Genomic DNA, 26,783 nt, shown 5'->3' with positions numbered 1-26,783 from the left:
AGCCTGTCACAGCAAGCATGGTAAACTTCAAAATTTCTTTTTCTATCCAACATTATAGATTCTGGGAAAGAGTGAGGGCCACATCCACCGCAAAGCAACTGCATGTAACTGGTTTGCGGTTCTTCCGAGACAGGGAAACGTAAAACGTTCAACTCAGTGGATACGTAAAAACATGCTTTCCAGTTTATTTTTATAGTTATTGCTGAAGTGGCGAATTCTCACATTTAAGAACAATCCCTTACACTACAGATAAAGTGGCAGCGCCCGTACCCTGCCCCAGCAACCCCATCCCACTCTACGCCCAGGGCTGAGTACCACTGCGACACCAGCCATGCTCAGAGGCTAACGATGATGCAGGTCCCTGGGTGGTGCCATAGGAGGATCACCACCTGATTTTTATATTAAGAAACACAGGTATAAAATCAATTTAAGAAATAAAATAAACTTGCTCAGGTGGTCCATAATATTTTCAACTACAGGTGAAACTGGAGAGAAAGGAGAAGAGGAGAAATAAGAGAGGAAGGTGAAAGGTAGAAGAAAAGAGAAGACAGAGGAAAGACATGGTCAGAATGGCAGGAAAGAAAGAGATAAGGAAGCGGGAGAGAGGAAGGGAGGGGGTAGGGACAAGGGGGAGGCAGTAACAGGAAGGTTTCGCCAGCTCCAAGGAGCGCCCTTGATTCTCTGTGGTCCACTGGGGTGTCCAGGAAGTTACATCCCATCCCCACTGGCCATTAGAGTCCACTTAGCTAATTAACGGTTTATCAGCTGCTCTTTGTGCTTCAATCTCTAGAGACCACACTGCAGAAGAAAGTCACAGCAGCCCACCGTGCACTTGAGCTGTGGCCAGAACACCACACCCCAGACCAAACCAGCCCCGAGGTTGGTTTTGTCGCTAATGTCCACAAACTTGGCTGTAAAGAACAGTCTGTCCGGTTACTTCTTCAGCCCTCCCTCGGGCTGGGTGTTCGAGGTCGTCTGAAGTAGAGTCCAGTGTCGCACACGGTCGTTTGTTTACTGTATTCAGTGCCGCGCTCCATGCTCCAGTGCCCTGGAAATGAGTAAGCACTGCAGTAGTGTTCCTTTATTTCCTTCAAGGCAACATCCAAAGACTAAAAAGTCAAAGCCACCCATGGATCGCTCCTCTCTGCCTTCACCTCCCTTCTCTGTGCCCCTTGTCTTCTCTCTGTCCAGCCCCAGGGCCCCAAACCTCTCTCGTGCTCCTCAGAGCCTTCTACTACCATGCCCGCTGGGGCTGGGCTTTCATTCATTCTCTTCCTGACCCCCCTGCTGTCATTCATCCCCAGCAAAACGCACCCAGCCCGTGTCCGGTCCTTCTGCGCTCCGACTGATCTAGAATCCTCTGGAAAAACATGTCCCTGCTCAGGTCACCGTTTTGTCAGTGAATTTGTCTATGAGGGGCCTGAGTAAAATATTTTTTTGAATGATGGAGCTAACATAGTAGACTGGCTTTAGACTGTTGGCTGTTTTCATGTTGGCTTGCTTTGAAAGCTAGAGGGGAGGTAGACGGGGTGCTCTGTCCCTCAGGAGGCCCTCCAAGCAGTGCCTCCTGGGGAAATCGACTTGAGAGCTGGTTCCGGCACCAAGAACAAACATCTGTTCAATTAATGAACTAATGAATAAATGCTTTTATCCTGCAGACAAAGGGGAGATGGGGAGGGGCTAACTCGTGAAGACAATGACTACGTCTGCCCTATTCACCACATATTCCTTCTGCCCAGCACAGTACGTAACGAATAGGAGCTGCTAGGAAGTGTGGAATGAATGAATAAATACTACTGGATGACGGCCCCCCGGATTTATTTCCAAAGCTTCCTCACACCTTGGAAGGCTCTGGGCCCAAGAGAAAAGCTTCCGACTTCACAGCAAAGACTCCACGTCCCACACCACGTACAGTTACTTCTTGCTCCTCTGCAGGGTCCTCTGTTTTCCTCCAAAACCTGGCTCCTTCTCCAAACCTCTCTCTTCCCTTCTTCATGCACAGGCTAAATATTTTCAGAAGCTTACTGTTCCCCTCTGGCCTGCCCTGGGGTAATCACCTGATATTTCAGAGAATATTCCAAACAGAGAGAAGTTCTCCTCCTTGCTAAATAGATACTCAGTAAAAGCCACTGAATGAATGGATTCATGCACAAATTAGTGACCATTCAGAAGCAAAAGACCTGAGAACACTTTCAAGCCCAACCCTGGGGCACCCTCCTTGCAATTTTTTTAAATGGATTTATTTATTTGTGTTACAGATGTTTTTCCTTTTCCCCCCAGACACCCCCGCCCCCAAGCATTGTTATCTGTGTCCATTGGTTATGCATACATGCATATAAGTTCTTTGGTTTATCTCATCCTTTTACATGATTAAGAAAAGAGTCCTGGATAGCAGATCAGTAGACCTGGGCTCCAGGCTCAACCCTATCTCTCAGGCACTCACCAATGTCCCTCTCTGGGCTCACCCTGGCCACCTGTAAAATGAGCAGTTTGAATTAGAACAGTGGTTTCCAAATGGTGATCTGCAAAATCCCTTATGGGATTTGAGAAGGACAGAGACATTTCTCCTGATCTCCCACCCTAACCCAGCATCTGACTGCTTTAACCTGTTTTACATATTTAGCTAGCCTCCCTGCAAAATTTCCTTTGATTAAAGAATTCCTTGCCTTTATAGATCTCTGGAAACCACTGAGGGCCAGCTAAGCTCTGCCTAACCTTGATGTTTTCATAATCCCATGATTCCACTTCATGCAAGAAGACCCATGATCTATTTGCTCCCAAGATAGACAGAAAAGATGTGACCCAGCCAGGACCACAGCATTTCTCTATGGCACCTTCACCATGACAACCACCCATCAGTTAGGACGCCTAATGTGTGCACTGGGCCCGAGCTATAATCCCTGGAAAACTGGAACCATCGGCAGCCATAAAACAGAACTAATAAGCCATATTTCTGTTTCCATGGCTGCTAAAGTCAAAATAAGTTAAGGGAGTGTTGCAAAAGCCAAGATGAGATCACCAAGCTCCTGGCACGGAAAAGGTAGAGTTCATAGAATGCTTAGCTGCACAAGACCCCGAAGGGCATGGGAACAGTCGGGAATCATGGAGACCCTGGAATTTCAATTCAGAAGTCAGAGGCCAGAAGGCAAACCCCATTTGTTGACTAATAACTCTGGGCAGGGTGCTTAATTTCCATGAGCTCCGGTCTCCTAATCTGTTAAATCGGGTGCTAGAACCCACCTTGCAGGGTGTTGGGAGGCTTCCTTGAAATGAGTTGTGTGAGAACACTTGGCTCAGTGCTAACACTTAATAAATATTCCACAAGGGGCCAAAGGGAGGAATTGATTTGCCCAAGGTCACTTCCTCAAGATCATACAACACTACCATTGTCATCATGTTGCCCACAGCTCCGCACTGCCAACGCACTGCCATGATCGAAGAGGCGCTGGTGCCCAGGGAGCCAGCAGGGCCCGCTGAGCCTCTGCCCCGGGTCCCGACGCTTCGGGGTTACGGCCCCGGAGTAGGCGCTGAGACACCGCCCGAGAGTCTCACTCTCAGGAATTCAATATAGAAAACACATTAAGTCCTGTTTACATGGAAGTGCTGTTTATAATTATTGTTCCCTATGGGATATTCCCCCACTGCTTCCTCCAATCCTGTTTGAAACTGCTCCTCTAATAGAGCTCTCCCGGCCTCCTCTGAGAGACATTCACAGCGGCTAATAGAGGCATAAGTCAAAAACTGCTTGATATACATGCCCTCAATTTCCCCAAGAACCACCTCAGTGAAGAGCCCCAAACATGCAACACACTCAAGGGCCAGATGCAATTAAACACGTGTGCAATGAAATGCAGGGCTGCGGCTCGGCCAGGCCTGCGTTAGCTGCAGCAGTCACAGCAGTCGCTGCACTTTGTCCCGAGATGCCACCAAGGCCAGGCGCACCAGGGAAGAAGCAGCAGCTCAGTGGGCGCGCTGAAGGACCCTCCTCCGCAGTTTCCACTCCAAGCCATTTAGGATAAGGCAAGGAGGACTTTTTTTTTTAATCCTCCAGGTCAGGAAAAGCAAAGAACCCATACTGAACAACTCCAGGGAGAATCACTTCCATGTCTCCGTGTGCACAGAGGAGAAGGGAGGCCGGGGGCAGCTGGGCGCACGTTAAACATGGCAACATTGTTGCAACATTGTGTGAGCGACATGGCATTACAGGGAAGTCCCAGAAGCAGTGCTTGCTCTCCCTGGGACCCTGGGAGAGTCGCTTAGGCTTTCTGAGACTTAGCTTGTCAAGTGGCAAACTGGAGATCCTAACATCACCTCCCCAAATTGCTGGGAAGATAAAAAATTAACAAACGTGAAAGCACTAGGCATATGTTTACATAGGAACTCATTAAACTTCTTTTATATAAATCTCTTTCCTAAAATCCGAATTTGGAGCGTGTGGACGTGCTTATGTGCTTGTTAAACAAATAAATGAGTGTTAAGTCCTAAACATACGGAAATTAAATTAAAAGAGGCAAACTAGGACCGATTAGAAGTTTGACTTACACAAAGCTAATAAACTTAATGAAACTTGGTATCTCGAGAGGAAATTAATATAAGTTAAGAATAGCATAGGTTCAAGGTGACTTTAGAGAATTTTCTGGAGACAAGATCCATAATTGATTATAAACTAAAAATACAGAGAACTGCCCGAGGCTAGAAAAGCAGAAAGCCCGTATTTGTGCCCCTCTTTCTCACTGCAGAAGGAATCGAAGCCCAGAGCAGGGAAATCATTTCAGGGTATGGTTCTCTGCCCTGTGCTGGCCTCCCTGGGGACAGGGCAGCCCTCCTACCTATTGTCCCTTAAAGATGGCACCAGATGGCACCAAGCAGGGTAACCCAGAGCCCAGTTCACCACCCACCCCCCTCACACAGGAATAGACAGGAGGGGAAGGGGAAGGAACCCCACCTGCTGCACACCTAGTCTGTGCCACGTCCTGGGTATCACCTAACCCTTGGGAAGACCCTGCCAAGTGAGTGTCCAGCACATCCGAGGAAATGTCACCGCACACGACGGAATCGTGTAGAACTCAAGCCAAGCTCTCTGGGCACCGCATCCAACTCTTTCTACTTCTCCCACTCGACAGATGTAAACATCTGACCACAGAAGTCTCTCAGTCAACATGACCTGATTTGAACTGACATGAATGAGCCCCAATCCGAAGACAAATGCTGAGATTTTTCAACTGTATGAAGTATTTGAAAGACCCCATGAATTCTCCTGTCATATACTGTGGGCTGCGGTCAGTGCGGCAAATACTTTTTGGCTTTGTTCCAGGGAGGGATTAGTAAGCAGAAAGGCCGGGGCCTCAGGGAAGGAGGGCGGGCAGCTGAGAGGAGGGAAGCAGAAGGGGCAGGCCACGGCGGTTCTGCCCCGCCACCTTGCTCACCGTGTGGCTCTCAGAGACGCCGCTGCAGGAGCCGTGGTTGGAAGCACGCCAGTTCCCTCCTGAACAGAACCTCAAACTCTGGGGGCAGATCTAGCACAAATGAACATCCTGGCCAGGGCCCTCCGGGATGACACATGCCATCGATCCCAGATGGGGAAAAGGCTAAAGTGCTCTCAGCCAAAGACCTCAATTTATCTTCGGGACACTTTTAATTGGAAACCTCGCCTCGCTGCTGCCCACTTTTTCAGAAGTAATTAGAATGCTAATCTATAAGAAAGATGTCTATTAAGTATAAATTAATAATAGATAATACACTTTGGCTTGCAATTTTGAATAATACGGCCATCTCATTCTTAAAGTAAAAATTCATATATTTTTAATAAGCCTGAGACGTTTCCCAATGAACCACGGATGGTTCATTTTTATTATCCTATAAAGAGACATTATGGGTAAATTTTTTTTTAATGGCAGAACAGAACCTTAGAGATGCTCTTTTTTAGAAATCTCTAAGCACTTTCCCAGCACCAGGGCTCCGTGATCATGGAGACAGATGGAGAAATGGCCCCTACCACCCTCTCAGACACCCCTGATCTCCAGACCATCCCCAATCACACAGAAGCGGCGTGGCAACATCAACAACAAAGGCAGTTCAAATTCCAGCTTTGTCACTAGATGACTGATAGCCAAGCCCTAATGACCCAGAAAATGGATGTTCATAAAATAATCCTTGCGAGGTTATTTAAGGAGTATGTAATGCGAGCTGTGAAATCCATTGGACGCAGCAACTTCACTGAGAGGCCCTCCCTGAATGTCCTCTCCTCTCCTCTCCATCTCTAGAGGCACAAGGAACATCCTAAGCTGGTCACGTAGGTGCCCGGGCACACTGCCTGGCATTATGCCTACAAGGGGAACAGATATGTTGACAAACTTCCATGAGCCCGCCTACTAAAAGCTGTTGGGTTTGAAGAACCAATCATTCTGAACTATCCTAAGACAATGGAATGTATGGAACACTAGGGCAGTAAGTAGCTGTTCTCCCAGCACTGATGAGCAGGTTATTGACTTAGACTAGCCGAAGATGAGTCAGCACTAACTGAACCCATTCTCCGTAACAGCCCCATTGCTGGGGCCAGAGGTAGAGAGGTGTGACACAGCTCTGTCCCAGCCTTCCCCGCTGCACAACACAGTCCCACCTCCACCCAACTGCTCAAGTGGGAAAATCTTCCTTGTCACCTCTCGGCCCCTTTCCCTCACACACATCCCCTCCCATACATCTGCAAGTCTGGTGGACTCTGTCTGCCAGAGATGCAAAATCGCCTCTTACTGGTCTCCTTCAAACTTCACATCATCTCTCAGCCCATTGTAATACTCTCCTAGCAGTCTTCCTGCATCTTACTGAAATATAGTGTACACCAGAACCCATGTGACTGATACCCAGATTTAAAACAGGAGGAGGAGGAGGAGACTGATGACCACCAGGGCAGCACCCCAGAGGCTCCCTCTGCTCCATTCCAAGCACAACTTCCGGGATAACCGCTATCCTGACTCCGAAAGGCTCTATCAGTCTTACCTGCGCTCTCCATAGACATTTATGTTGTTGGAAGCTGCCGTCGTTAATTCATTCACATCGCTGTGTAGTATTTCATTGTGCGACTGTGCTAACAACTTGTTTATTTTACTGTTGAGGGACACTTGGGGGAGTTTCCGGTTTGGGGCAATTATAAACGTGATTCTTCAGCTTCCAATCACTTTAAAGATGAAAAGCCGAAACTGACTGATCTGACACCACTTTTTCCCTGGTGTTAGCTAACTGGTCAGATCAGTCAATTTGCGGATCATTCTGCTCCACCACGTGGCTTCTAGTTAGTTCCTCCAAAGGGCGTGCTCATTCTCATCTCGTAATCCTTGCAAACGCTGTTCCCTTTCTCGGAAACTCTCTCCCTCCACTCTCTCACCTTACGCTTCCACTCATACGTGTGCAGACGCTCCTTCCTTCTAACTGAAATCAGATTCTTTCTGGTTTTTCTTCCTCGCCCTACCCCCACCCTTCCTTACAGCACTCGGGACAGTTCATAACCGCACACTCCTGTGTGTGGTCGTGTGTGTGACGTGTCACACTGCATTGCTGGCACTTAGAATAGCCCCTGGCACAGAACAGGAGCTCAGTACAGGAGTGACTGAACTTGCCCTAGCCTCGAGGAGCCCAGAGTCAAGGGAGACAGGAAGGCCTTTCTGTATCCACCATAGAATGTGCTGGATGCTGTCTGGGGCAGACAGGAAAACTTCAATTTCAGAGGAGGGAGTCGTTGAGGTGATATTTTACAGAGGGCTGTACAATTCCAGCTGAATCCATTCACACTGTAGTCTAAATAGCGTCCCCTGAGGTGTGCAGTGCAGCGGGATAGATTTGGAGGAGACCCGGGAAATAACCCAGGGAAGGAAAGCAGGCGGCAGGCGGAGGCCAGAGCGTCACCCAGGAAGCGGTGCTGCAGGAACAGCACGCACTGGGGGAGAGTGAGTGTGTGGAGCAGGCGGGCAGTGGGAAGGAGAGAGCCCACAGATAAAAGCTGGAAGCTAAGCAGGGAGCACATCATGAAAGGCCTTGGATGCCTCATTAAAGAGCACGGCCTTTCTCCTGCAGGAGCCATTGAAGGCTTTAAAGTGAGGGACATAGTCACAAGTATTTCCTTTGAACACCTTGTTTTCTCCTTCCCCAGAGTCTCTGTGCAGGAAGTCCCTGAGAAGCTCCATCTCATCTTCCCTCCCCATTTAAAATGTCACACACACACACACGCACACACACACACACACACACACTTCCTTCCCATCTACTAAGCTCCTACTCCTTCAAATTTCAGGCCCAACATCACTCCCTCAGGGAAGCCTTCCCTGCCTGCCCACACTACACCCAAGTCCCCACCACTCCCTTCTATAGCGTGGAGTAGCGCCCCCTTGCAGCGTGCCTCACAGTTACAATTAATATTTGTGCCTGTGATTCTTAGATTAAGTCCCTCATGCACGGAGCTGCAACTTCACTGAGGACAAGAGCCAACCTGTCTTTGCTCACCATCGCGGTCCCACTACCATCCAAGTGCCTGGCACGTTCTAGGTGTTCCATACTGACGTGCCCGGTGAATGACTGGTTTACAGAGACCTCCTGCCTGCCCATGCAGCAAACCCATTGGTAGGGCTGAGCCTATGGGCTGGAGGGTCGAGCTTCCCTGTAGCCTTGGAGACAGATGCTGAGTGTGTGAAACTGAGTCCCGGGGTTGTTCACGCCAATGCCCCCACGAGGACATGTCAAAGGAGGTATTTTGAACCCACGTCTGTCTGGCTGCAGAACCAAACCCTATTGACTGTATTTTCTTATTTTCTGTATTCTTCATGCTCTGGCATTTGGGGCCTCGATCCTGGAGAGACTTCCCCTCCCAGAGCCAGTTCATTCCTGGGAATAGCGAATGACCCCACGCAAGGGTGCCTCCGCTATGCAGACCAAGCGATCCGGAACCCTAGCCCAACCATCTCCTTTATCCAACTGGCACACACCAAGCCAACGCTCCATCTGCCCTGAATCACCCCTGGGCCAGGTACTGGACAACTAGGAAATCCCCGTCCCCAAATGATTCAAACTTTCTAATCGTAAGCAGACTCAGCATACACGTCCTGCCTCACCCGCTCCTTCCCACGAAAACCCCAATAAAGGCTGTGGGCCCTGCCCTCCCCGCCCTCTTTCCTCTGCCTCCTGACCCTCCCTGGCGCCCCCCTGCACGCATGCCGTGCTGCCTGTTTTTAGGGATCAGTGATCTTTATTCATGAGAGTCATTCCCACATCTGCATGTCTTACTGTACCTGTTTAGAACCAATTCTAGGTACAGGTTTTAACACAAAAACCCGTTCAGGGGTTCAGGTGTCCCAAGGTCCTAACTCCTTGAGGCGCCACTGTGCAGCGAGCACCTCCTCTTCCTCCTGGCTCCCCACGCGCATCCCAGGAGGCACTCAGGAATCTGTGCAGATAGTGGACGGTCGCTCTGGGGAGCCCTCGCCTCCCGAGGATCCGCGGGAGCCCCCACTTTCGGCCCAGGCACGGAGCTTTCTGCAATGGCCTCGGGACCAACCAGTTTTACAAATTATCAACATCTCCCCATTAGCCGTTGCAATATTAAATTGTGTGACTGAAAATGAATGAATAATCCCACGGGCAAGTGAGGGAGACCAAGCAGCAGGGATTTAATAACAAGTCCTGCCCTCTCTCCAAGCGGAAGGTCTCCCTAATTAAATATTAAAAATCTATCCACACAGCTACAGCAAAAAAAATTGCTTTTTCAGCAGCGCAACTTGGAGACACTTCCTCAGGAGACCCGGGTGCTATGGAAATGTCCTCTTGGGAACCACAGTGAGGCGGCATGGGGATACCACGTGGCAGGCACTGCGGGGTGCCAGGCAGACGTCTTTCACATGCCTTGTCACAGTTGGCCTTAGCAGGACCACGGGACATGGGTAGGATTGTATCCAGCGGCAGAGGGACTTCTCACCCAGCTCAGTGTGGCCATGAAGCGCACACGTGATGCAGCGGTTATGAACAGGCCTGGACCTGAGTCCCAGGCTGGCTCTGCCCTAACAGCGGCCTTGGGCGGATTGCCTTCCCTCGGGGCCTTTGTCTTCGAAAGGGTAGCAGTGTGGGGCTCCTGGGTGTGAGGAGGGTCATGGGAGATAAGGCCCATGATGCTCTTGATGCAGGCCTGCTGCTAGGAAATGCTTCTGAAATGTCAGCTACTGTTCCAGTCGACGGAAGATGCCCCCGTCTCCCCTGCCCCAGTGTTTCCAAAATGATGCAGGCGTCCGGTCCCACACACTGCCTCTAACCAGGTTGGGGACGAGTTATTAGGGGCTGCTTCACATCTATTGAGCATATACCGCTTGCCAGTTACACCTCCACTCAGAATCGCACTCACATCTCACAAGAACCCTGCAAAGTACAGATCATTCCCACCATTGCCCAGAGCAGAAACCGAGATGGATAAACAAAGCCTGTTACCAAGGCTACACAAAGATCTCCAAGCGGAGGTGCTCCACCCTCACCTGCCTGGCTCCCCAGGCTCCTCGATCCCAGGGACTCAGGGTGATCCACACATGTCCTTGAAATCACCTTCAAAATAGCCCTTATGAATGTCTTCTTATTAGAAAGTCATACTTACTCACTGCAGATGCTTTAGAAGATACACTTAAGAAGGTAACAGCCATCCATAATCCGAACCCTCACCGATAACCACTGCTAAAATGTTATATACGATATTCTAGAGGTAGATCAATGATAGATAGACACATGATTGGTTGATAGAGATATTTTCTGTTTTACAATACCTGCTTTCTTCCTCATCTAGGAATCTTTCTAAAAAACCGTTTCAAATTTGTACAGGGTTATCCACATCCCTAACCCTGGTCCCAATGCTTCCGAGATTCTACTTCAGTAATGATCACATTTATTGTACACATTTAACCTCTCCCTTGTAATTACAACCACCAGGACCTATTTCTCCTTGCAGGGTCACGAGCAACTAAAACAAGAATAAAGGAGGAAGTTACCGATTAGCTAGAAAAAGTCTTCCAAGGGGGTGCCCCTCCCCTGTTGTGTTTTTGATGCCAATCAGCCAGGTCTCCAGCCAGACGTAGCCTTTGGCATTTTAACTAGGAATTACCAGGCCCCTTGGCATGCTAGCTGAAACTTCAGCTCTCTCAAGTTGTAGGTTTTATTAACTGTCAGGGAGAGAGACTTCCTTCCCTTCCCCTCACTTGCAGAGAGCTGGGACGGGTCTAGGGTGTGAGGCCTGTGCGATTAATGGGGGCTCTCTGTTGCCATGAGCCAGCAGGAGAGCAAGGACCCAAGGCCGGGCAGAGAGCTGGCCCTGCAAAACTGTTCTGCATGACATGCCCGCCAGTGGGGGGGGTCCAGTATGTCTCATTTCTCTTATGATTAACATCAGCCCTCATTGGGTGATTAATATTATAACTCACAACTCTCCCCTGGCTTTTCAAATAAATAAATAAAACCCTCTGTACTGTACTTTGCTGTGTTTAGTCGCCAGAACTGTTAATATGGACCTCAAGGCCCAGAACAATATGGTCCATGCCCCCCGCCCCCGTCCTTCGTCCCTCCAGACCAGCAGCCTTCTCGGTCTCCTAGAGCAGGCCCCTTCCCCACTCAGGGTCCCGGGAGGGGTGTTCCCTTACTCTCCACCTGACCCCCTCTCCCGCTCCTGGCCCGCCCAGTCTGCCACAGAGAAGCCCTGAAGTTGTAGCTAAGTCTTCCTGTTCAAGTTCCCACGGCGACACACACCTCCCTCCACAGAACTTTCTCAGCTGTAATTCGGAAGTTACTCGCTTCATATCCCTCCCCCCGCAGGACACAGAGCAGCCTGCTCTCCCTTGACTGGCCAGCACTGGTCACATGATCAGGCCTGACCTCAAAGGTGCCGGAAGTGCATCCATGCCCCTGGAAGGAGGTGCCCCCCAAATAGTTGGTGATGAGCACTGATCATCACCACAATATTATGGTTTGTTTGAAAAACATTTTTTCTCAAAATACAATGTCACAACAAACACAAGTAAACACCAGTTACCCTAGGCCAGACTTACTGGGACCATCTTCGCAATAAAACAAACGGCACCTACTTACCATCATCCCACTCAAAATGGAACGTTTCCAGCCGAAACATGGAAGTTCTGGAAGCGGTCCGTGCACGGAGCTGGAATTGCATTCCGCACAGCAGTGAAGGCCACCAGGCGGCAGGAGAGCCGGCCTCCCCGTCTCCCCGCCCCGCAGCCCACAGCAGTGGTCCGTGTCCAGACGTGGGTCAGGACCTGACACGCCGCCTGGACGGGCACGGGGAAGCCATGACTGGCGCTGGATGGGTTTCTTCATGTGAGATTTAACTTCCTAAGACTCCTGTGATCCGCCTGAGGCTTTACGGTAAGCCACTCTGAGACGGAAATGATGAGAAATACCGCTCTCTCTCAGCGAGGAATTCAAAAGGACTAGGAATTCCCGGCCAGAGCTCTGATCAGGAAAGTTCCATCAGGGCATCACTTCTGGCTCTGTGGGAGCCACCCACCACCCCTCAGAGTAAACCGCTGCAGAGCCCTGTGACCCGCTCACGTGGGCACAAACTGACTCAGCGAACTCATCCTGGTTCGTTCATCCTTACACTGCAGAAGCCTGCCAGGGGCCACCCTGGCTCAGGGAGTGGCGTGTGGGCTCTCTGCAGGTGCAGCCTATTCACAGCCAAGCAAAGACTCCTTGAAGAAGCTGAGCCCAGCTCCCTGCACCAAGGGAGAAGGGGCTTTACGGAGTGCATTCTACACTGCACTTTCTGGGCAGTGATGCCTTCGGTCCGAGCAGACTGGGCGATGGGTGCTACTGTGCCTGTCTTACCGTTATGAGCACTGAGTCTTGGAGGGTGGCAGTGACCTGCTCAGGCTCACCAGCTCTTAAGCTGCAGAGCTGGGATTCAAGCCTGAGTCTTTTGACCGCAAAGCCCACCGTCACTGCTCTCTTGCTGGAGCTCAATGGAGCTGCGCCTTCCCTGTCCACCTTGTGTAAAACGGTGCCTCCTGTGACCATTTCCCTCCAGTCCTGTAGCCTTACCGGGTTTCATTCACAGCACCCAGCCCCCAGCACCCAGCACCACCTCTGGTCACTGCTCTTCACCACCCCGTGCCTAGGAGAGTAGCTGGTACCTAGTAGGTACTCGGCAATTATTTGTTGAATGAGTGAAGGGCGTTGTGAAAACAACTCTGAATTGGCAGAAGGACTGGCCTGAGTTTAATCCTGCTCTGCCAGGAATCCAGTGTGGGACTTGGACAAAGTCAGGTTCCCTCTGTGGGCCCCAGCAGCCACATCTGTGATGTTAGAGGCAGGATAAAAGCATCTGTCCCTAATCCGTGTGGTCTGTGACTTATACAGCTTGATACCCACGCGGGCAGTTGTGGGCATGGTGTTGGAGAGGTCAGCTCGGCCCCCAGTGCGGACCCCTCCTTCCCAGCTGGGGAATCTGGGCCTTCATCCTGATGGTTCCCGCAGGAGGTGGTGGTTTGTAGTGGGGCAAACTGATGGAGAGATGCCCCCTTGTCCTCCTGCTCTCTCCAGGATGAGGGGTCTGGGCATGGGCTCCAGGGGTTCCCCCAGGTCGCGCCAGTGAAGGTTGCTTTTATGCTCAGAAAAGGGAAACAAAATTGGAAATGCGAAATGGATGGCAGGCAGCCTGTGGTGGGGGAGGAGCTGGGACGGGGATTCCCGGAACTATTTGGTGTCTCCCTTCCTGCCACCTAAGACTGCGGTCTGCAGATTCTCAAATGCTGCAGATGTGAAAAGTGCAGGTAGAGGAGCTTGGTCCCTGATTGCTGAGACAGAGAACCACAGAGACGCCCACGGGAGACCCACAGGATGATCCCTGATGTCAGAAAGCATCTGACTGTCAATCAGATGACGAGATTGCCCTTTGCTCTTCTATTCACCATCTTTGCGACCTCAGGAGCAGCTCATACGACCTCGGATTCCATTTCTCCTCATGAAACAGGGAAACTAATACTTTCTCTTTCCTCTCTGAACCTCAGTTTTTTTCCTCTGCAAAATGGGAGAAATAGAATGCCTACCCCGCAGGAGCTAAGTGCTATGAAGAGCACTCTGTAAAATATTAGCTGAGATGTGCTGAACAAGAACCTGCAAGTCTATTCCATTCTTAATATGTGATGTTAAAAGCACATATGTTAAAAGCATTCACCAGAGGACACAGCCTGAGTCTCTACAGAGGTCCCTTCTAATCACAGGGAACCCTTTTTCCTCCATGTTGCCTAGGACCCAAAAAATTAAATTCTGTCATGCTCCTAGATTTTCACCAGACACACAAGAGTCACTTGGAAAAACATGGTTTGGAGTATGGGAGAGAAGCTGTGAAAGAGGGATTACACACTCGGGCAGATAGTATAGATGAGTGATGATCAATGACAACTATCCCTTGGTCTTAGTGTGGAGAGGTGATAGGGAGTAGTGGGGACTGTGGTTTACCTGAGAGCGCATGCCTGTCTGAAGGGAGCCACTTCTCACCTCTAGCTAGTTGCTGCCGTGTGATGATGCAGGCCTGCATAGCCATAGTTTCAGATTCTAAAGAGAAGCTAAAAATCCATCTTTTATGTTAAATAAATGTTGATGAAATTCACAGTTAAAAGAAATGAGACAGCCCTGGCCAGTTTGGTTCAGCGGTTAGAGCGTCGGCCTGCAGTCCAGAGAGACCTGGGTTCAGTTCTCACTAAGGGCACATACCTCAGTTGCAGTTTGTCCCTGGCCCTGGTTGGTCATGCGGGTGGTGGCCACTCGATGTGTCCCTTTTGCGTCGATGTTTCTCTCTCTCTTTCTCTCTTCCTCTCTCTCCTTCCCACTCTATCTGAACAAAAAATGGAAAAATGTCCTTAGGTGAGGATTAAAAAAAGAAAAAGAAAAAGAAAGAAATGAGACAACAGCTGTACCCTGTGGGCTGCCAGATTGTGATTTCCAGACTAAGCTGCCCAACGCTGGAATTAGCTGCTAAATCAGCCAAATACTTTCCAGGTATTCTCTCGGCTGCTGTCTTGGGACTCTTCATGTATTTCCTGTTTAGCTCCTTGTAGCTCTAGCAAGTAATGAGTATTTACTAAGCACCTACTAAGTGCAGAGCAGATACTGGACATCATGGGGGTATCGGAGTACCAAAAATAAAAATTAAAAAACAGGAAAAAGGCACCATCTCTCCACCCCACCCTGCTCCGATAAATGAAAGCTGCAACACCCAAAGGTAGATTTGGTATCTTTTGGGTGCTTGTTGGAGATGGTAAGTGCTTCTGGAGTTTGGACAGGAAGAGAGCTTTCTGTCCACAGGTTGATGCTCTAACCGCTGAGCCAAACCAGCCAGGGCAGAGAGAGCCTTCCACATGGCGATCTGTGAGGGCTTCCTGGAGGAGCCGGCTCTGAGGCCAGGTTCAGGGAGTGGCTGGGATTGGGGTCAGCTGCTCCATGCTCTGGAGAGACCGGGGTCCAGACACCAGCAGACGGTGCAGTCGCAGAAACCCACGCGGGCAGTTGTGGGAATGGTGTTGGAGAGGTCAGCTCGGCCCCCAGTGCGGACCCCTCCTTCCCAGCTGGGGAATGTGGGCCTTCATCCTGATGGTTCCCGCAGGAGGTGGTGGTTTGTAGTGGGGCAAACTGACAGAGAGGCGCCCCCTTGTCCTCCTGCTCTCTCCAGGATGAGGGGTCTGGGCATGGGCTCCAGGGGTTCCCCCAGGTCGCCTCTTGTTTATTTCGGACCAAAGAGAACAGACAAGCAGAGACTTCCCCAGACAGCCTCGCCCGGGCTGTTCCCTCGGGGTGGGAGGGTGCCTTCACCCTGATGATCCGGGTCCCGAAACAATTTCCAGGCAGCAGGCCTGTTCCATAAGCAGTCTTTCCCTTTCTTTTTATGATGGTTTCATTTTCCATTTTTATTGGCCCTTCGCTGATTGCTCCCGGGCCCTCTGACTGGATGTGAGCCTCGCTGACATTTATAGAAATCAATACATTAATAAATCACGAAGTTCATAATGTCTGATTTGCTTCTAAATGAGACAGAACTATTATCACCATAAAGTTGCACATAAAATAGGCCCAATTGTGATGTATTGTGTAGTCTAATCAAAGGCATCGGAGTGAATAACCTTTCGCCAAAAGAAGGAGACAATCAAGGCTGAATAACTTCATTAATAATTCAAGGTGTGTCTGCCAAGCTTCATTTATTAAGTGCGCGGTTAAGAGGCTTCGGAGCTGAGTCCGCAGATGACACCTCGCCATCTTCGCCCCCTCTGGGCAGGAGGCATCCACTCTCCCTCGGACTGGCTGCGGCCTTGCATTGGGCCGTCATGTTCCAGTTGGGGGTGGTGCCCCGTTCCCTTCTCCAGCTAAGAAAGGGACCAGAACAGTTCACACTTTGGCTATCTGGACGATTAAGGAGAGGACTGGAGCTGTGTAACACTCTCGGGGAGAAGAGGCGAGACGTTTCTCGAGGATGGTCAGTTATCAGGTCGACGTGCTCCCATCCAGCCGGGGTTTCTGGCGTCCCCCGCGCACAGTGCTCTGCCCTGTTCCAGGGTCCCTGCGGATCGAGGCGCTTGGCACTCTTTCATCCAGAGTCTTGTGTTTGCTTGTGTCCACTGCTGTTGCTATAGATTGATAATATTCCCTTGCGCCAATTAATGTCCAGCCTGAACCGGCAATTGGTACCTCTGGCAGAGTGAGTCCCAGAACGAGAAAAATCTTCCCGTATGGAAGAGAAGCGTACTTAATTAACTAGATCCATCAGCAAGGGCATGATCGTGGCCTGGAAAGTACCTGGCAGATGTGGTTATTGGATTCTGCTGTGGAGAACGGCCCTGAAAACCTGTCATAATACATGGAATAAGATTTGTGGGTGCTACTATGTGCACAGAGCACCTGACATAGCTCCCCTGGATTCCCGGCTACCAGGTGGGTATGATGAGTCTAGTAACCATAGACCTGCCAGAGACGGGGGGATGATTCGATCAGTTGTAAAACTCTCACCCCCTCTCTGAGCTCCCCGAGATGGGCACGCAGCCCAGGGATCACTGACGCTGATTCCAGCAAACCCGCACGGGGCCAGTCTCCACTCTCTCCCCGCCCGTGGTTACTCTCTGCTGGTCAGAGGTTTATTTCACACTAACAACAAGGAAAGGGTTTATTTGTTTAGAGTCCGGGGGCTGAACCTACTTTGTGAATTTGGTTTGGGGGCCCCGAGCACGCTATTTGGGAGCGATGGATGTATGCCCGCTCTCCTGAACCAGAAGCACGTGAAGGAGCCGGGTCAGGCCGGCGGGTCACGCACTGCCCTTCCCAAGTCCGCATTCGGTGACTTCAGGTTGGTCCTGAACTGCGCATGGTGAGACTACTCACTCAGGGAAACGAGAAAATGCTGTCATCTGGGCCCCCCCTCCCCCACAAGAGCCAGTGTTTGAACGTTCCCAGCCCACCAAAGCCAGCCCGCTGGTCAGGGCGTCTGGGCCAGAGGACAGGCATTCACCCCTTCGCTTGACCTTGATCCTGTGAGTGTCCGAGGATGAGAAAGTCCCGTTCACGTGGCCATTTCACTTTTCCTTGGAGGAATTCCTCCAACCTCTCTCTACACCTTCATTTTCCACCTTCAAATTATGAGCGCCCTGTCTCCCAGGACCCTCCTCCCCCACCCCCATTTGCAATGAACTGTCATTTTTGCTTCTCATTCAAAAAGAGTAACGAAATCTCACCCATGCAATCCTCTTACTTCCTGCAGAAATCTTCCAGACCCACATCTCCTCTGGCCCCAACACAGGGTGGCCTCCGCTCATTAACTGGGCACCCGCATGTGCTGTAACTTCAGGGCAGTGTCCCGCTGAGACCAAAGGAGAAATGGCAGGAGGTGTCCCCAGTGTGGCCTGAATGCTCTGGTGGCGGGATTTGGGCTCCATTTGGCTAATTGCCCCCTGGAGCTGTGGGGGCTGAAGAGCTATCAAATCATCAAAAGTTTCCTCCCGAAGAAGAGGTCGACTTAAAACATCATCCAGGGAGCTCTGCCCGTGGGGCAGAGGCCGCAGGGAACCTGACCTCTCTATCTTGCAGCCTGGTCTTAACTGGACTGAATTGTTGTTTTGGAGGTGAGGGGACACACAGGTCCCTGATGCAGGTGGCCTTCTCCTGGTCCTGAAACACCACGTCAGGCTCCTTCTCTCTGCCAACCCCGGGGTCGAGATGTCACTTCTTTTCCAGGAGCATGTTTGTTTTCTCAGTCTTGGTGAAAAATGTGTGACTGTTATCCTGTCACACGGCCAACAGAGCTGTAACTTCTGTCACCGTCTGGGTCGTGATTTTGTGGGCTTTGGACAGTTGCATTACATTTCTGACGATTTCTGCCATTGCCCACCCAAGAAGCTGCAAGTTGCATCCGACACCCCTTCCCACACACCCTCATTTGGGGAGAAAGGTCAGAGAACTGAAATACACTGTGTATGGGAGAGTTTTCAAGTCATTTAATCTGGAAAACCTCCCATCTAGGGGAAGTAGCAGTACTTAAAGATTTTTTTTTTTTTGTAGGACTCGTTTTTTAGGGAATGAGGAATGTATGAATGCAATTTTGCTTAATAGAGGCAGGGGGGTTTCAAGATAAGAAGAACAAACGCTTGGAGCAAAACACGAGTTGGGTTTTATTGAACCAAAAAGATGGGGAAAAAATATCTGGTACACTCAGAAAATCTTTATCAAGGCTCAGCTCAGCACTCCCGGGACTCATTCAGTTTATAACATTCAGGGCTGATGAGTGACATGTGCGGTGTGGCCCTGGGTGCGTCCATGACTCACCTCCAAGCCTGGGCTGTAGGAGCCTCCGCCTCCAGGGTCCACTTCAGGACCCGGTGCAATTCCTTTCCGTCCCTCCTCCACGCAGACATCACAAGGACCTTCACCCCCACTCACATCGGGGTGAGTCGTCGCGCAGAAAGATGGTGCTAACCTCTTCCAGAACAAACCAATCAACCATGTTTAAGGGGAGACCGAAGATTACAACCGGTGTAACCAACATAGTTTAGGCAACACCGAAAATGAACCCCCAGACACACTAGGAATGTGATTCCAAGAAGCAGCCTAGCATTTGAGTTGACACGGTGACCTAAATTACTTCTAGCTCGAGCATGTCATGCTTTTTTAAATTCCCCTCTAGGTAGAGTTTTTTTTTGTTTGTTTGTTTTTTTGTTTTTGATAATTCCTTTTTTTTTTAATTAATTAATTTATTTTTGTTACAGATGTTTCTCCTTTCTCCCCCACTGATTCCCCCTCCCCCTTCCTCCCCGCCCTGTCCCCAGCTTTGTTGTCCATGTCCATTGTTCATGCACACATGCATATGAGTTCAGTGGTTTATCTAGGGAGAGTTTTAACAGCATCCCACAGTTTTACTGTGCCATATTTTCATTATCACTTAGCGCAGAATACTTTCTCATTTCCGTGAGATTTCTTCTCTGGTACATGGATCCCTTAGGAATCAGCACCATACTGCTGGACCCCCAAACACTGACTTCTTGCCCAGTTCCATCCTGGACAGAAAACATTCCGAATACTTTCTCAGTTCTTGGAACTCTGTTGAGATTGGCTTTAGGAGCCAGGAATGGTCAGTTTTGGTAAACATCCTATGTACGCTGGGAAGGGGCGTGGGGTGTTCTGTGTTGTTGGGTGAAGAGCTCCGCGTGGGTCAGTGAGGCCACGTGTGTTCATTGCGTTGCTCTACCTCCTGTACTGTTACTGATGTTGTTGTTTTATCAGTTACTGGAGAGGTGATTTAAAACATTTTTTTTTCTTTATTGATTTTTAGAGAGAGAGGAAGGGAGAAGGAGTGATGGAAACATCGATGAGAGAGAACATCGAATGGTCCCCTACTGGGGATCGGGCCCACAACCTGGGCATATGCCCTGACCAGGAATCGAACCAGCAACTTCTTGGTGCAGGGGTCGACCCTCAACCACTGAGCCACACAAGCCAGGCAGAGAAGTGATTTTAAATCTCCCGTTATGACTGTGAATTTGCTATTTTTCATTTTAGTTTTATCAGCCTTAACACATATTTTAAAACTATATTATTAGTGTATAATAATTTAGAATTGTTATATTTTATGAAAACTCTCTCTTCCTCTCTAGAAAAGTTTCTTGCTTTAAAGTCTACGATACCTAATGTTAAAATAGCCATTATGGCTCTTCTTGATTTGAACTTGCATCCTGTACCCTTCTCCGACCCTTTACTTTGACCTCTCCTGTGCCCTGTGCTTGCAAGTAGCATTTGTTAGGGTTTGGTTCTGAGTGGAAGACGGCTCTCTTGTATTGAAGAGTTTCCCTTTGTCTTGGCCCTGACACCTCTTGGCTTTGGCGTAGTCTCTTGACCTGTCCCTCAGGAATTTGCAGAGGCCTCGAGGGAATAAGCAGCCTGGGCTACCGGCTCTTTGCTCCCGGGCTCCCCAGTCTGGGCCCTCGAGTCCTGACAGTCTTCACAGCGCTGATTCAGCTTCTGTCTTCCCAGCCTGCTGAAGGTTCTGCTCGCCCTTTGCTCTCAGCAGACTCTCTGTCAAGTCCTCAGCCTCACTGCCACGCCGCTTATGGGTCAGCACGTGCTTTGACTTGGAAAGCCACGCTGACGGTCAGGCTCACCTTAATGAGTTTTGCTTCCCTCCAGAATCATAGCTTCCAAAGTGCAGGCTACCCTGGGAGCTGTCCATGCCCCCAAACAGATGTCCGTTTGTTTTCCAGCCCCCCTCTTCTGGTTCTCAGTGAGAGATCAGCTCTGCTACAAGAGGGCCCCCTGGTCATTTGGAAGCTGAGCATTTGCATATGCTGCTGCCTGTCCTCTCTCTCTTCCAGACCTCCCCTTGAAGCCCCCACCCCCACACACACTCCCAGCCCCCTGCAGTCTGCAGTCCAGGTGGCATTTGTTAAGAGCTTCTTCCTCTCCGCTCCCAGGGTCTCAGTCACATCCACACCACTTAGACTGATTTGCCAGTGAAGTTTCAGTCCACCAATCCACAGCACCCCCCCCCCACTCAGGAATATTACATTCAGTGCATGCCATATGTTGCAAGTGTTAAACGTATTGATAACATCTAAGGATCACGATGCAAACGATTTTTAATCATAGCGTCTCTTGAAACATCGAAAGATCTGGACTCACTGGGCACACATTCTACATGTCAACTAGCTGTGTAACAGCCGCTTCCCTTTCATGGGGCAATGGCCCTTCGCTACAACTTTGTATGGTTGCACGCCCGTCACCTGACTCATCTAATGACCTGCCAACCATTATGAGCATCTGAGTATGTCATTGCTGGTCTGTGTGTGTGCCTCCCTAGCAGTCTGAGGGCTCCATATGAACAGACATGCTGTTCTTCATCTCTCCCTGGAATGCCAGAGAAGGTCAATTCATATTTGTAGATACATCTCTATGAAAATGCTACTGAAGCATTTTTAGGTCAGTGAAACTATTCTGTAGGATACAGGACATTGTACTTTTGTCAAAATCCATAGAACTGTACTATGCGAAGACTGAACTCTAATGTGAACTATGGACTTGAGTTTAAAATAGTCTATGAGCCCTGGTCGGTTTGGCTCAGCGGTTAGAGCATTGGCCCATGGACCGAAGGTCCCTGAGTCCAATTCTCAGTCAAGGCACGTACCTGGGTTGCAGGTTCGATCCTCAGCTCCGGTAAGGATTGTACAAGAGGCAGCCAATCCATGTGTCTCTCTCACATCAATGTTTCTTTCTCTCTCTCCCTCCCTCCCTTCCTTCCTTTTTCTCGGTCTAAAAATCAATGGAAAAAATCCTCAGTTGAGGATTAACAAAAAATAAAAAATAAATAATAATCTATCAATCTCGTTTTGTCAGTTGTAACAAATATATTATACCAAAGCAAGATGTTAATAATACGGGATCCCATGAGGGTAGGTATATGGGAACTCTCTGCATTTTCTGTAAACCTAAAACTGCTCTCAAAATAAAGTCTATTAGAAGAAATAAATACAAATGCTACTTGATCAGAGTGATAAAAGAGGGCAACTGATAAGTTTCTCCTATGAAATTCAGGCCAGGGGACGGGAGCAGAAACACTAGCAATGGATACCCACCTATAACAGCAGGAAAAGCAGCCCCTCCTGTCGGGGGTCGGAGGTGGGGAGCGACGGAGACATACCTAAGGTGGTGGCTGGGCTGCCTTCCACACTCTCGGTCAGGGGCCCTGGAAGGACAAGAGGAAGTTCAAGTAATCACCTGCAGAAGACAACCAGGCTGATCCCCAAGTACACTCCTGGGGGGCAGAACAGCAAATAGAGCCCTGTGTGCCGCTCTCTGGACCCTGCCACCCTGCCCCCAACTCCAAGGTGCCGTGAGGATTTTCTAAGGCTGATGTTTTGTCTTGTTTTATACTCACGTCACAGGGAACGCTACCTGCCTCCACTCTGCCTACTTGTCCTAAGGTGCTGATTCGGTTTTTCAACAGCCCTTTTCCTTTTCTGCATCTTTGTTACTTAGCAGATTTGTAGATTGTAAGCTCCCTGGGAGCAGGGATCAGAGTTGTTTCATTCACTGATGTACAGGGTGGGGCCACTGTAAACCTACTTTTGCCCCACCCTGTATGTATAGTAGATCCTTCATTGATAGTTGTTGGGTGAACGAATAAAAAATCAGCTTCGAATCACGAAGACAGGCAGCTTCAGATCACCAAGTAGCAGAGAGGGGCAGTGGGCCCCGTTGTGGAGGGTATCTATAAGCCACTCTTCAGGCAAACAGGCGGGTATTTTCAAGGCCCATCCACATCCGTGCATCCTCTGCCCCATGCCATCCCATCTCTCTCAGGCTGCATGGCTGCATGGCTGCGGGCATGCTCAATGAGCCCCCTGCTGGGAGCCACGGGCACTGCACGCTGACCCATCGCTCGTGCCTGTTTTGACCCTGGGAAAAGGACAGGGAGAAGGTCAGCCCAGCTCTGCTACAACACCTCTTCGCCTGGGTGGAGCTGGGCGGTGACCTGGACACTCTCCGAGCAGAATCTCCATGGAAAGTAAAAGTGTGTGTTGCTTTTCTGATGAATGGATTTGGTAAAATGTTTTCTCACTTTTTCCTAGACATCGCCTGGTGGTATTACCAGTATCAGAGAGGTAAAAAAAGTTTAAACTAACTTGACTTCTTGGTCACATTACTGTCTAGGGAAGAGCTATTTAATCAAGTATTTCTATTTTGTAATGAGTCTTCACATTCACCAAGTTTCTGGGCCCCTTGTTAACAAACCCCACCCGTATGGAAACAGTTGGGAACATTCTCTTAGAGACAAGTTTTAGGAAAAGCTTTGCTCCCCAAAGCAACTGATACATTGCTTCTCATGGGCAATAAAATATATATAAGAGCTCAGAGCTAATTTGTGGCTCCAGTGTACTAACCACTTAGAACAAATGACCTGAATTTCTATGTTGTCTTTTTCCCTGTGGGCTCGACCTCCTAATCGAATCCACATTTTTCTGAGGCAGTGTTTCTTATTACTTTATCGCTCATTATTTTATTATATTTATTTCACATAATTGCTTCAACTCCTTTGTGAAACAAAGTGGAAAGAATTAAACTAATAGGGAGGGAGAGAGAAGGTGCAGACGGAGTGGGGTGAGGTAGGAGAAGGATGTGAGGGTAAGTAGCACAGATTAGGAACCAAAAACTGAAATGCCCCTGGGGTGACAGAGGTGACAGAGGGGACAGGGCACTAGAGGGGACAGCCATTGCTCAGCTCTAGCAAACTATTGCTTTGTGACAACTCAAGACCAAAGTTTTCAGAGAATCCCATTTCCCTCCCAAAAAATCAGAAATCTAAATGTGTACACGAACCCCTCATCTTTAAAGACTGGCAGTTCATTCAAAAAAAAATTAAAACACATTTTATAGGTCAAACGGAGCCTGTCTTTGGGCTGTGGTCATGCCAAGGGACACCATCTTGTACCCTCAGAACTGGTTGGGTGGGCATAACGTCTAACCCGGAGACCCCAGGATGGAGGAAGCATTTTCCAGTCCAGGGAGAAGAAAATGGCCATGGTCTTGGTCATGGTCATGGTCACAGGCCTAAGAGAGGAGACACCTCACTAGGAAGAAGACCGAAGACATGGGTCCTGCTGCTCCTTATCATCTGAGGGTCCCACCTGCACACAGGCCAAAGCTTGTTGGGGCAGAGCCACTGTAAGGCTGGTCGTGAGGGGAGCAGAAGCCATTGTAGGGGCACATGGAAGCCAGATCTACACGAGAGGGCCCGGGCCAGCAGGATTCTAGGTCCAGCTCTGTCACCAGCTGTCTATGCAGCAGAGCTAATACTAGGGCAAAGCTACTTAATTACAGAGTCTGGAAGAGATCACCTGTGCTACCAGGCATTGAATGGGCTCCCTGTGTTTAAATTGCACAGGAGCTCACTGTGAGAACACAAGGCAAAATGCCCTGATTCCGTGCATTCTCTTCTCTGAGGGTCTAAAGCTCTCGTCCCACACTCAAAGGAGCCTGTGACCCCAACACATTAAGGACCACTTATTTTGAATTGTCTTCGGCCTCTCCTTCCACCAGGAATTTCCTGTGCCGTATTCTCTGCAGTTGGTGATTCAGTCTCGTTTTTACTACCCCAGCGATAGGTGGTTCATCACCGGTGAAGGTTCTCCTACTTACAAGAACCCATTATCTGTGAGAACACCCATCTCCCCAATGTTCGAATGGAGAATGCAATGGTCCCCCCACTCCCCGCCACACACAGGGTTTAGTGACTTACAGGCCTGAAAACATTTTACAAATTAAAAGTACTTTATAAACAGAAGGTATTCCGATCCATTGTTGTTATGTGGTTACCGCCATAGCATGGAATCTCTAAGTTCATTTTCTATTACCCCAACTCAATCAGACTTGGGAACTTGCTCATCATTATTTTTAATAACAAAAATAATAATGACAAGCAGAATTTGGCCTCAGAGACTCTTAACAAACCTCACAAGAAACCATCAAGCAGGCTCCCCACTTGTTAATTCTGTTTCTTCCTCCACCCAGGGACCTGGCCCACCCTGTTTTTTTTTTTTTTTTTGGCTTTAAAAAATTTTTTTTCTTTATTGATTTTAGAGAGAGGAAGGGAGAGGGAGAGAGAGCTAGAAACATCGATGAGTGAGAATATTGTGTGGCCACCTCCTACATGCCCCCCACTGGGGATCTGGCCCACAACCTGGGCATGTGCCCTGACCGGGAATCGAACCGGCGACCTCTTGGTGCATGGGGTCAGTGCTCAACCACAGCAGCCGGGCCCACCCTCCTTTCTTTACTGGGACCACCTGAATAGTGCCCAGGACTCTCCAGGGCAACAGGAGGGATGCAGACACCTTTGCGGCCCCTTCCAAAGTTTCTTCAGAAAATATTCACAGTGGCCAGACCACAGGCCTCCGAGGAAAGGGAGGAGAAAGCTGGAGTGAGGCAGAGGCATGCGCAGTGAGGGCACCCCTAGAAGGTTGCCCCAAGTGTAGACAAATTAGTTGTTTTCGTCCGCACAGCATGACACGTGAGGGTCACGGTCAGCAGAGTCACAGAGAGAGAGATTAACGTTAAAACAGGACATCGCGCATTAGTGAAGGAAATGATGATTTCATAGACATTTTGCTCCTATGTATGCATATGCTGGATTGCGATGGAAACTCTAGTTTTTACTACAAAACACAGTAAAAAAAAAAAAAAAAAAATCGAGGACACGGGTTTAAGCCCCGCATGCCCACGCGCAGGCCACTCCCAGCATCGTGAGCCCCAGAGACATGAACTTCCCACTGACATCACCACAGTCTGACAAGGAGAGGCCGTGAGAAGGAAAACAACTCGAAATCTTGACAGTCAATACCTGAGTACTCGGGTGCAGTCGATACCTGAGTACTCGGGTGCAGTCGATACCTGAGTACTCGGGTGCAGTCGATACCTGAGTACTCGGGTACGACAGAATCCGTTTGAATGGAAGTCGATCCCGCTGCCCAGACAGCAAACAAATCATTTATTAATCAAGTCCAGTTCTACCTAATGAAGTGGGTTTAATGTTTGATATTTCAGTAATTACTTGGTGCATTTTAACGATGGCTGGTAAGTGCAGCTTCTGAATCAGACTCTCTCAAACTCCTGCAAAGAGATTTCTCTGAGCTTGTGAGGAATCCAATCACAAGGACCTTCACAGACGTAAGACAATCTTGTAAGAATGTCCTTTACGCTTCTAGGTAAGATGAACTTGGGAAGGTTTACTAGACACCTTCAAAAATACACCGTTTCTTCCAAAAATACATTTGCACCTCCTTACATTTTAATATAACTTTTACCTCTTTTCAGAGCGTAAAATATCTATGCATTTTTTAAAATTAAAACTGCTATTGAATCTAACGCTAGGAGATTTAAACCAACCATTTGACTTGTATTTTGAAATGAGCTAAAAATCTATGTGAGTATTCTGAATTAGACTTAGTTGGGGGTTTTGTTACTTGTTTGTGTGTGCGTAATTGCTACTTGTTAGCTGCAAACATAGCAACAATGAAAGGCTCTGCAGGAACTGGGAGGAAATCGGCCACTTGCGGCTGTGTCCTGTAAACAGAGGATCTTATTTGTGTTGAGGAATCTGCCCTACTCCCAGCAGGATAAGGCAATATGTATTGCCCAGCAGTCAGAAAGATGAGAACAAGGAATTGTTACCATATTCCTCTGCCTCTCCCTTGGAAGCACAGCCAAATGTCTAGTACCTTGGGGAAAGGTAC

The 26,783-nt window shown here is 49.2% G+C and overlaps 1 protein-coding gene across 5 annotated transcripts in view; it reads left to right on the top strand.

Moving 5' to 3' along the window:
* The window catches only part of KCNIP1 (potassium voltage-gated channel interacting protein 1), a 256,568-nt gene that overhangs the window by 219,080 nt on the left and 10,705 nt on the right, over window positions 1–26,783 (top strand). For 2 of the 5 annotated variants that reach the window (XM_036240107.1, XM_036240108.1), the window contains exon 2: window positions 23,124–23,156. The exons of the other annotated variants lie outside the window; for them this stretch is intronic. In XM_036240107.1, the coding sequence (XP_036096000.1) occupies window positions 23,124–23,156 (33 nt within the window). The remainder of the gene's footprint in view (window positions 1–23,123; window positions 23,157–26,783) is intronic. 5 annotated transcript variants of the gene reach the window in all.

The sequence above is a fragment of the Molossus molossus genome, unplaced genomic scaffold (assembly GCF_014108415.1).
Source record: "Molossus molossus isolate mMolMol1 unplaced genomic scaffold, mMolMol1.p scaffold_m16_p_4, whole genome shotgun sequence".
Classification (NCBI taxonomy): Eukaryota; Metazoa; Chordata; class Mammalia; order Chiroptera; family Molossidae; genus Molossus; species Molossus molossus.
The sequence above is the reverse complement of the archived record's forward strand: the minus strand, read 5'-3'. Positions and strand labels throughout refer to the sequence as shown.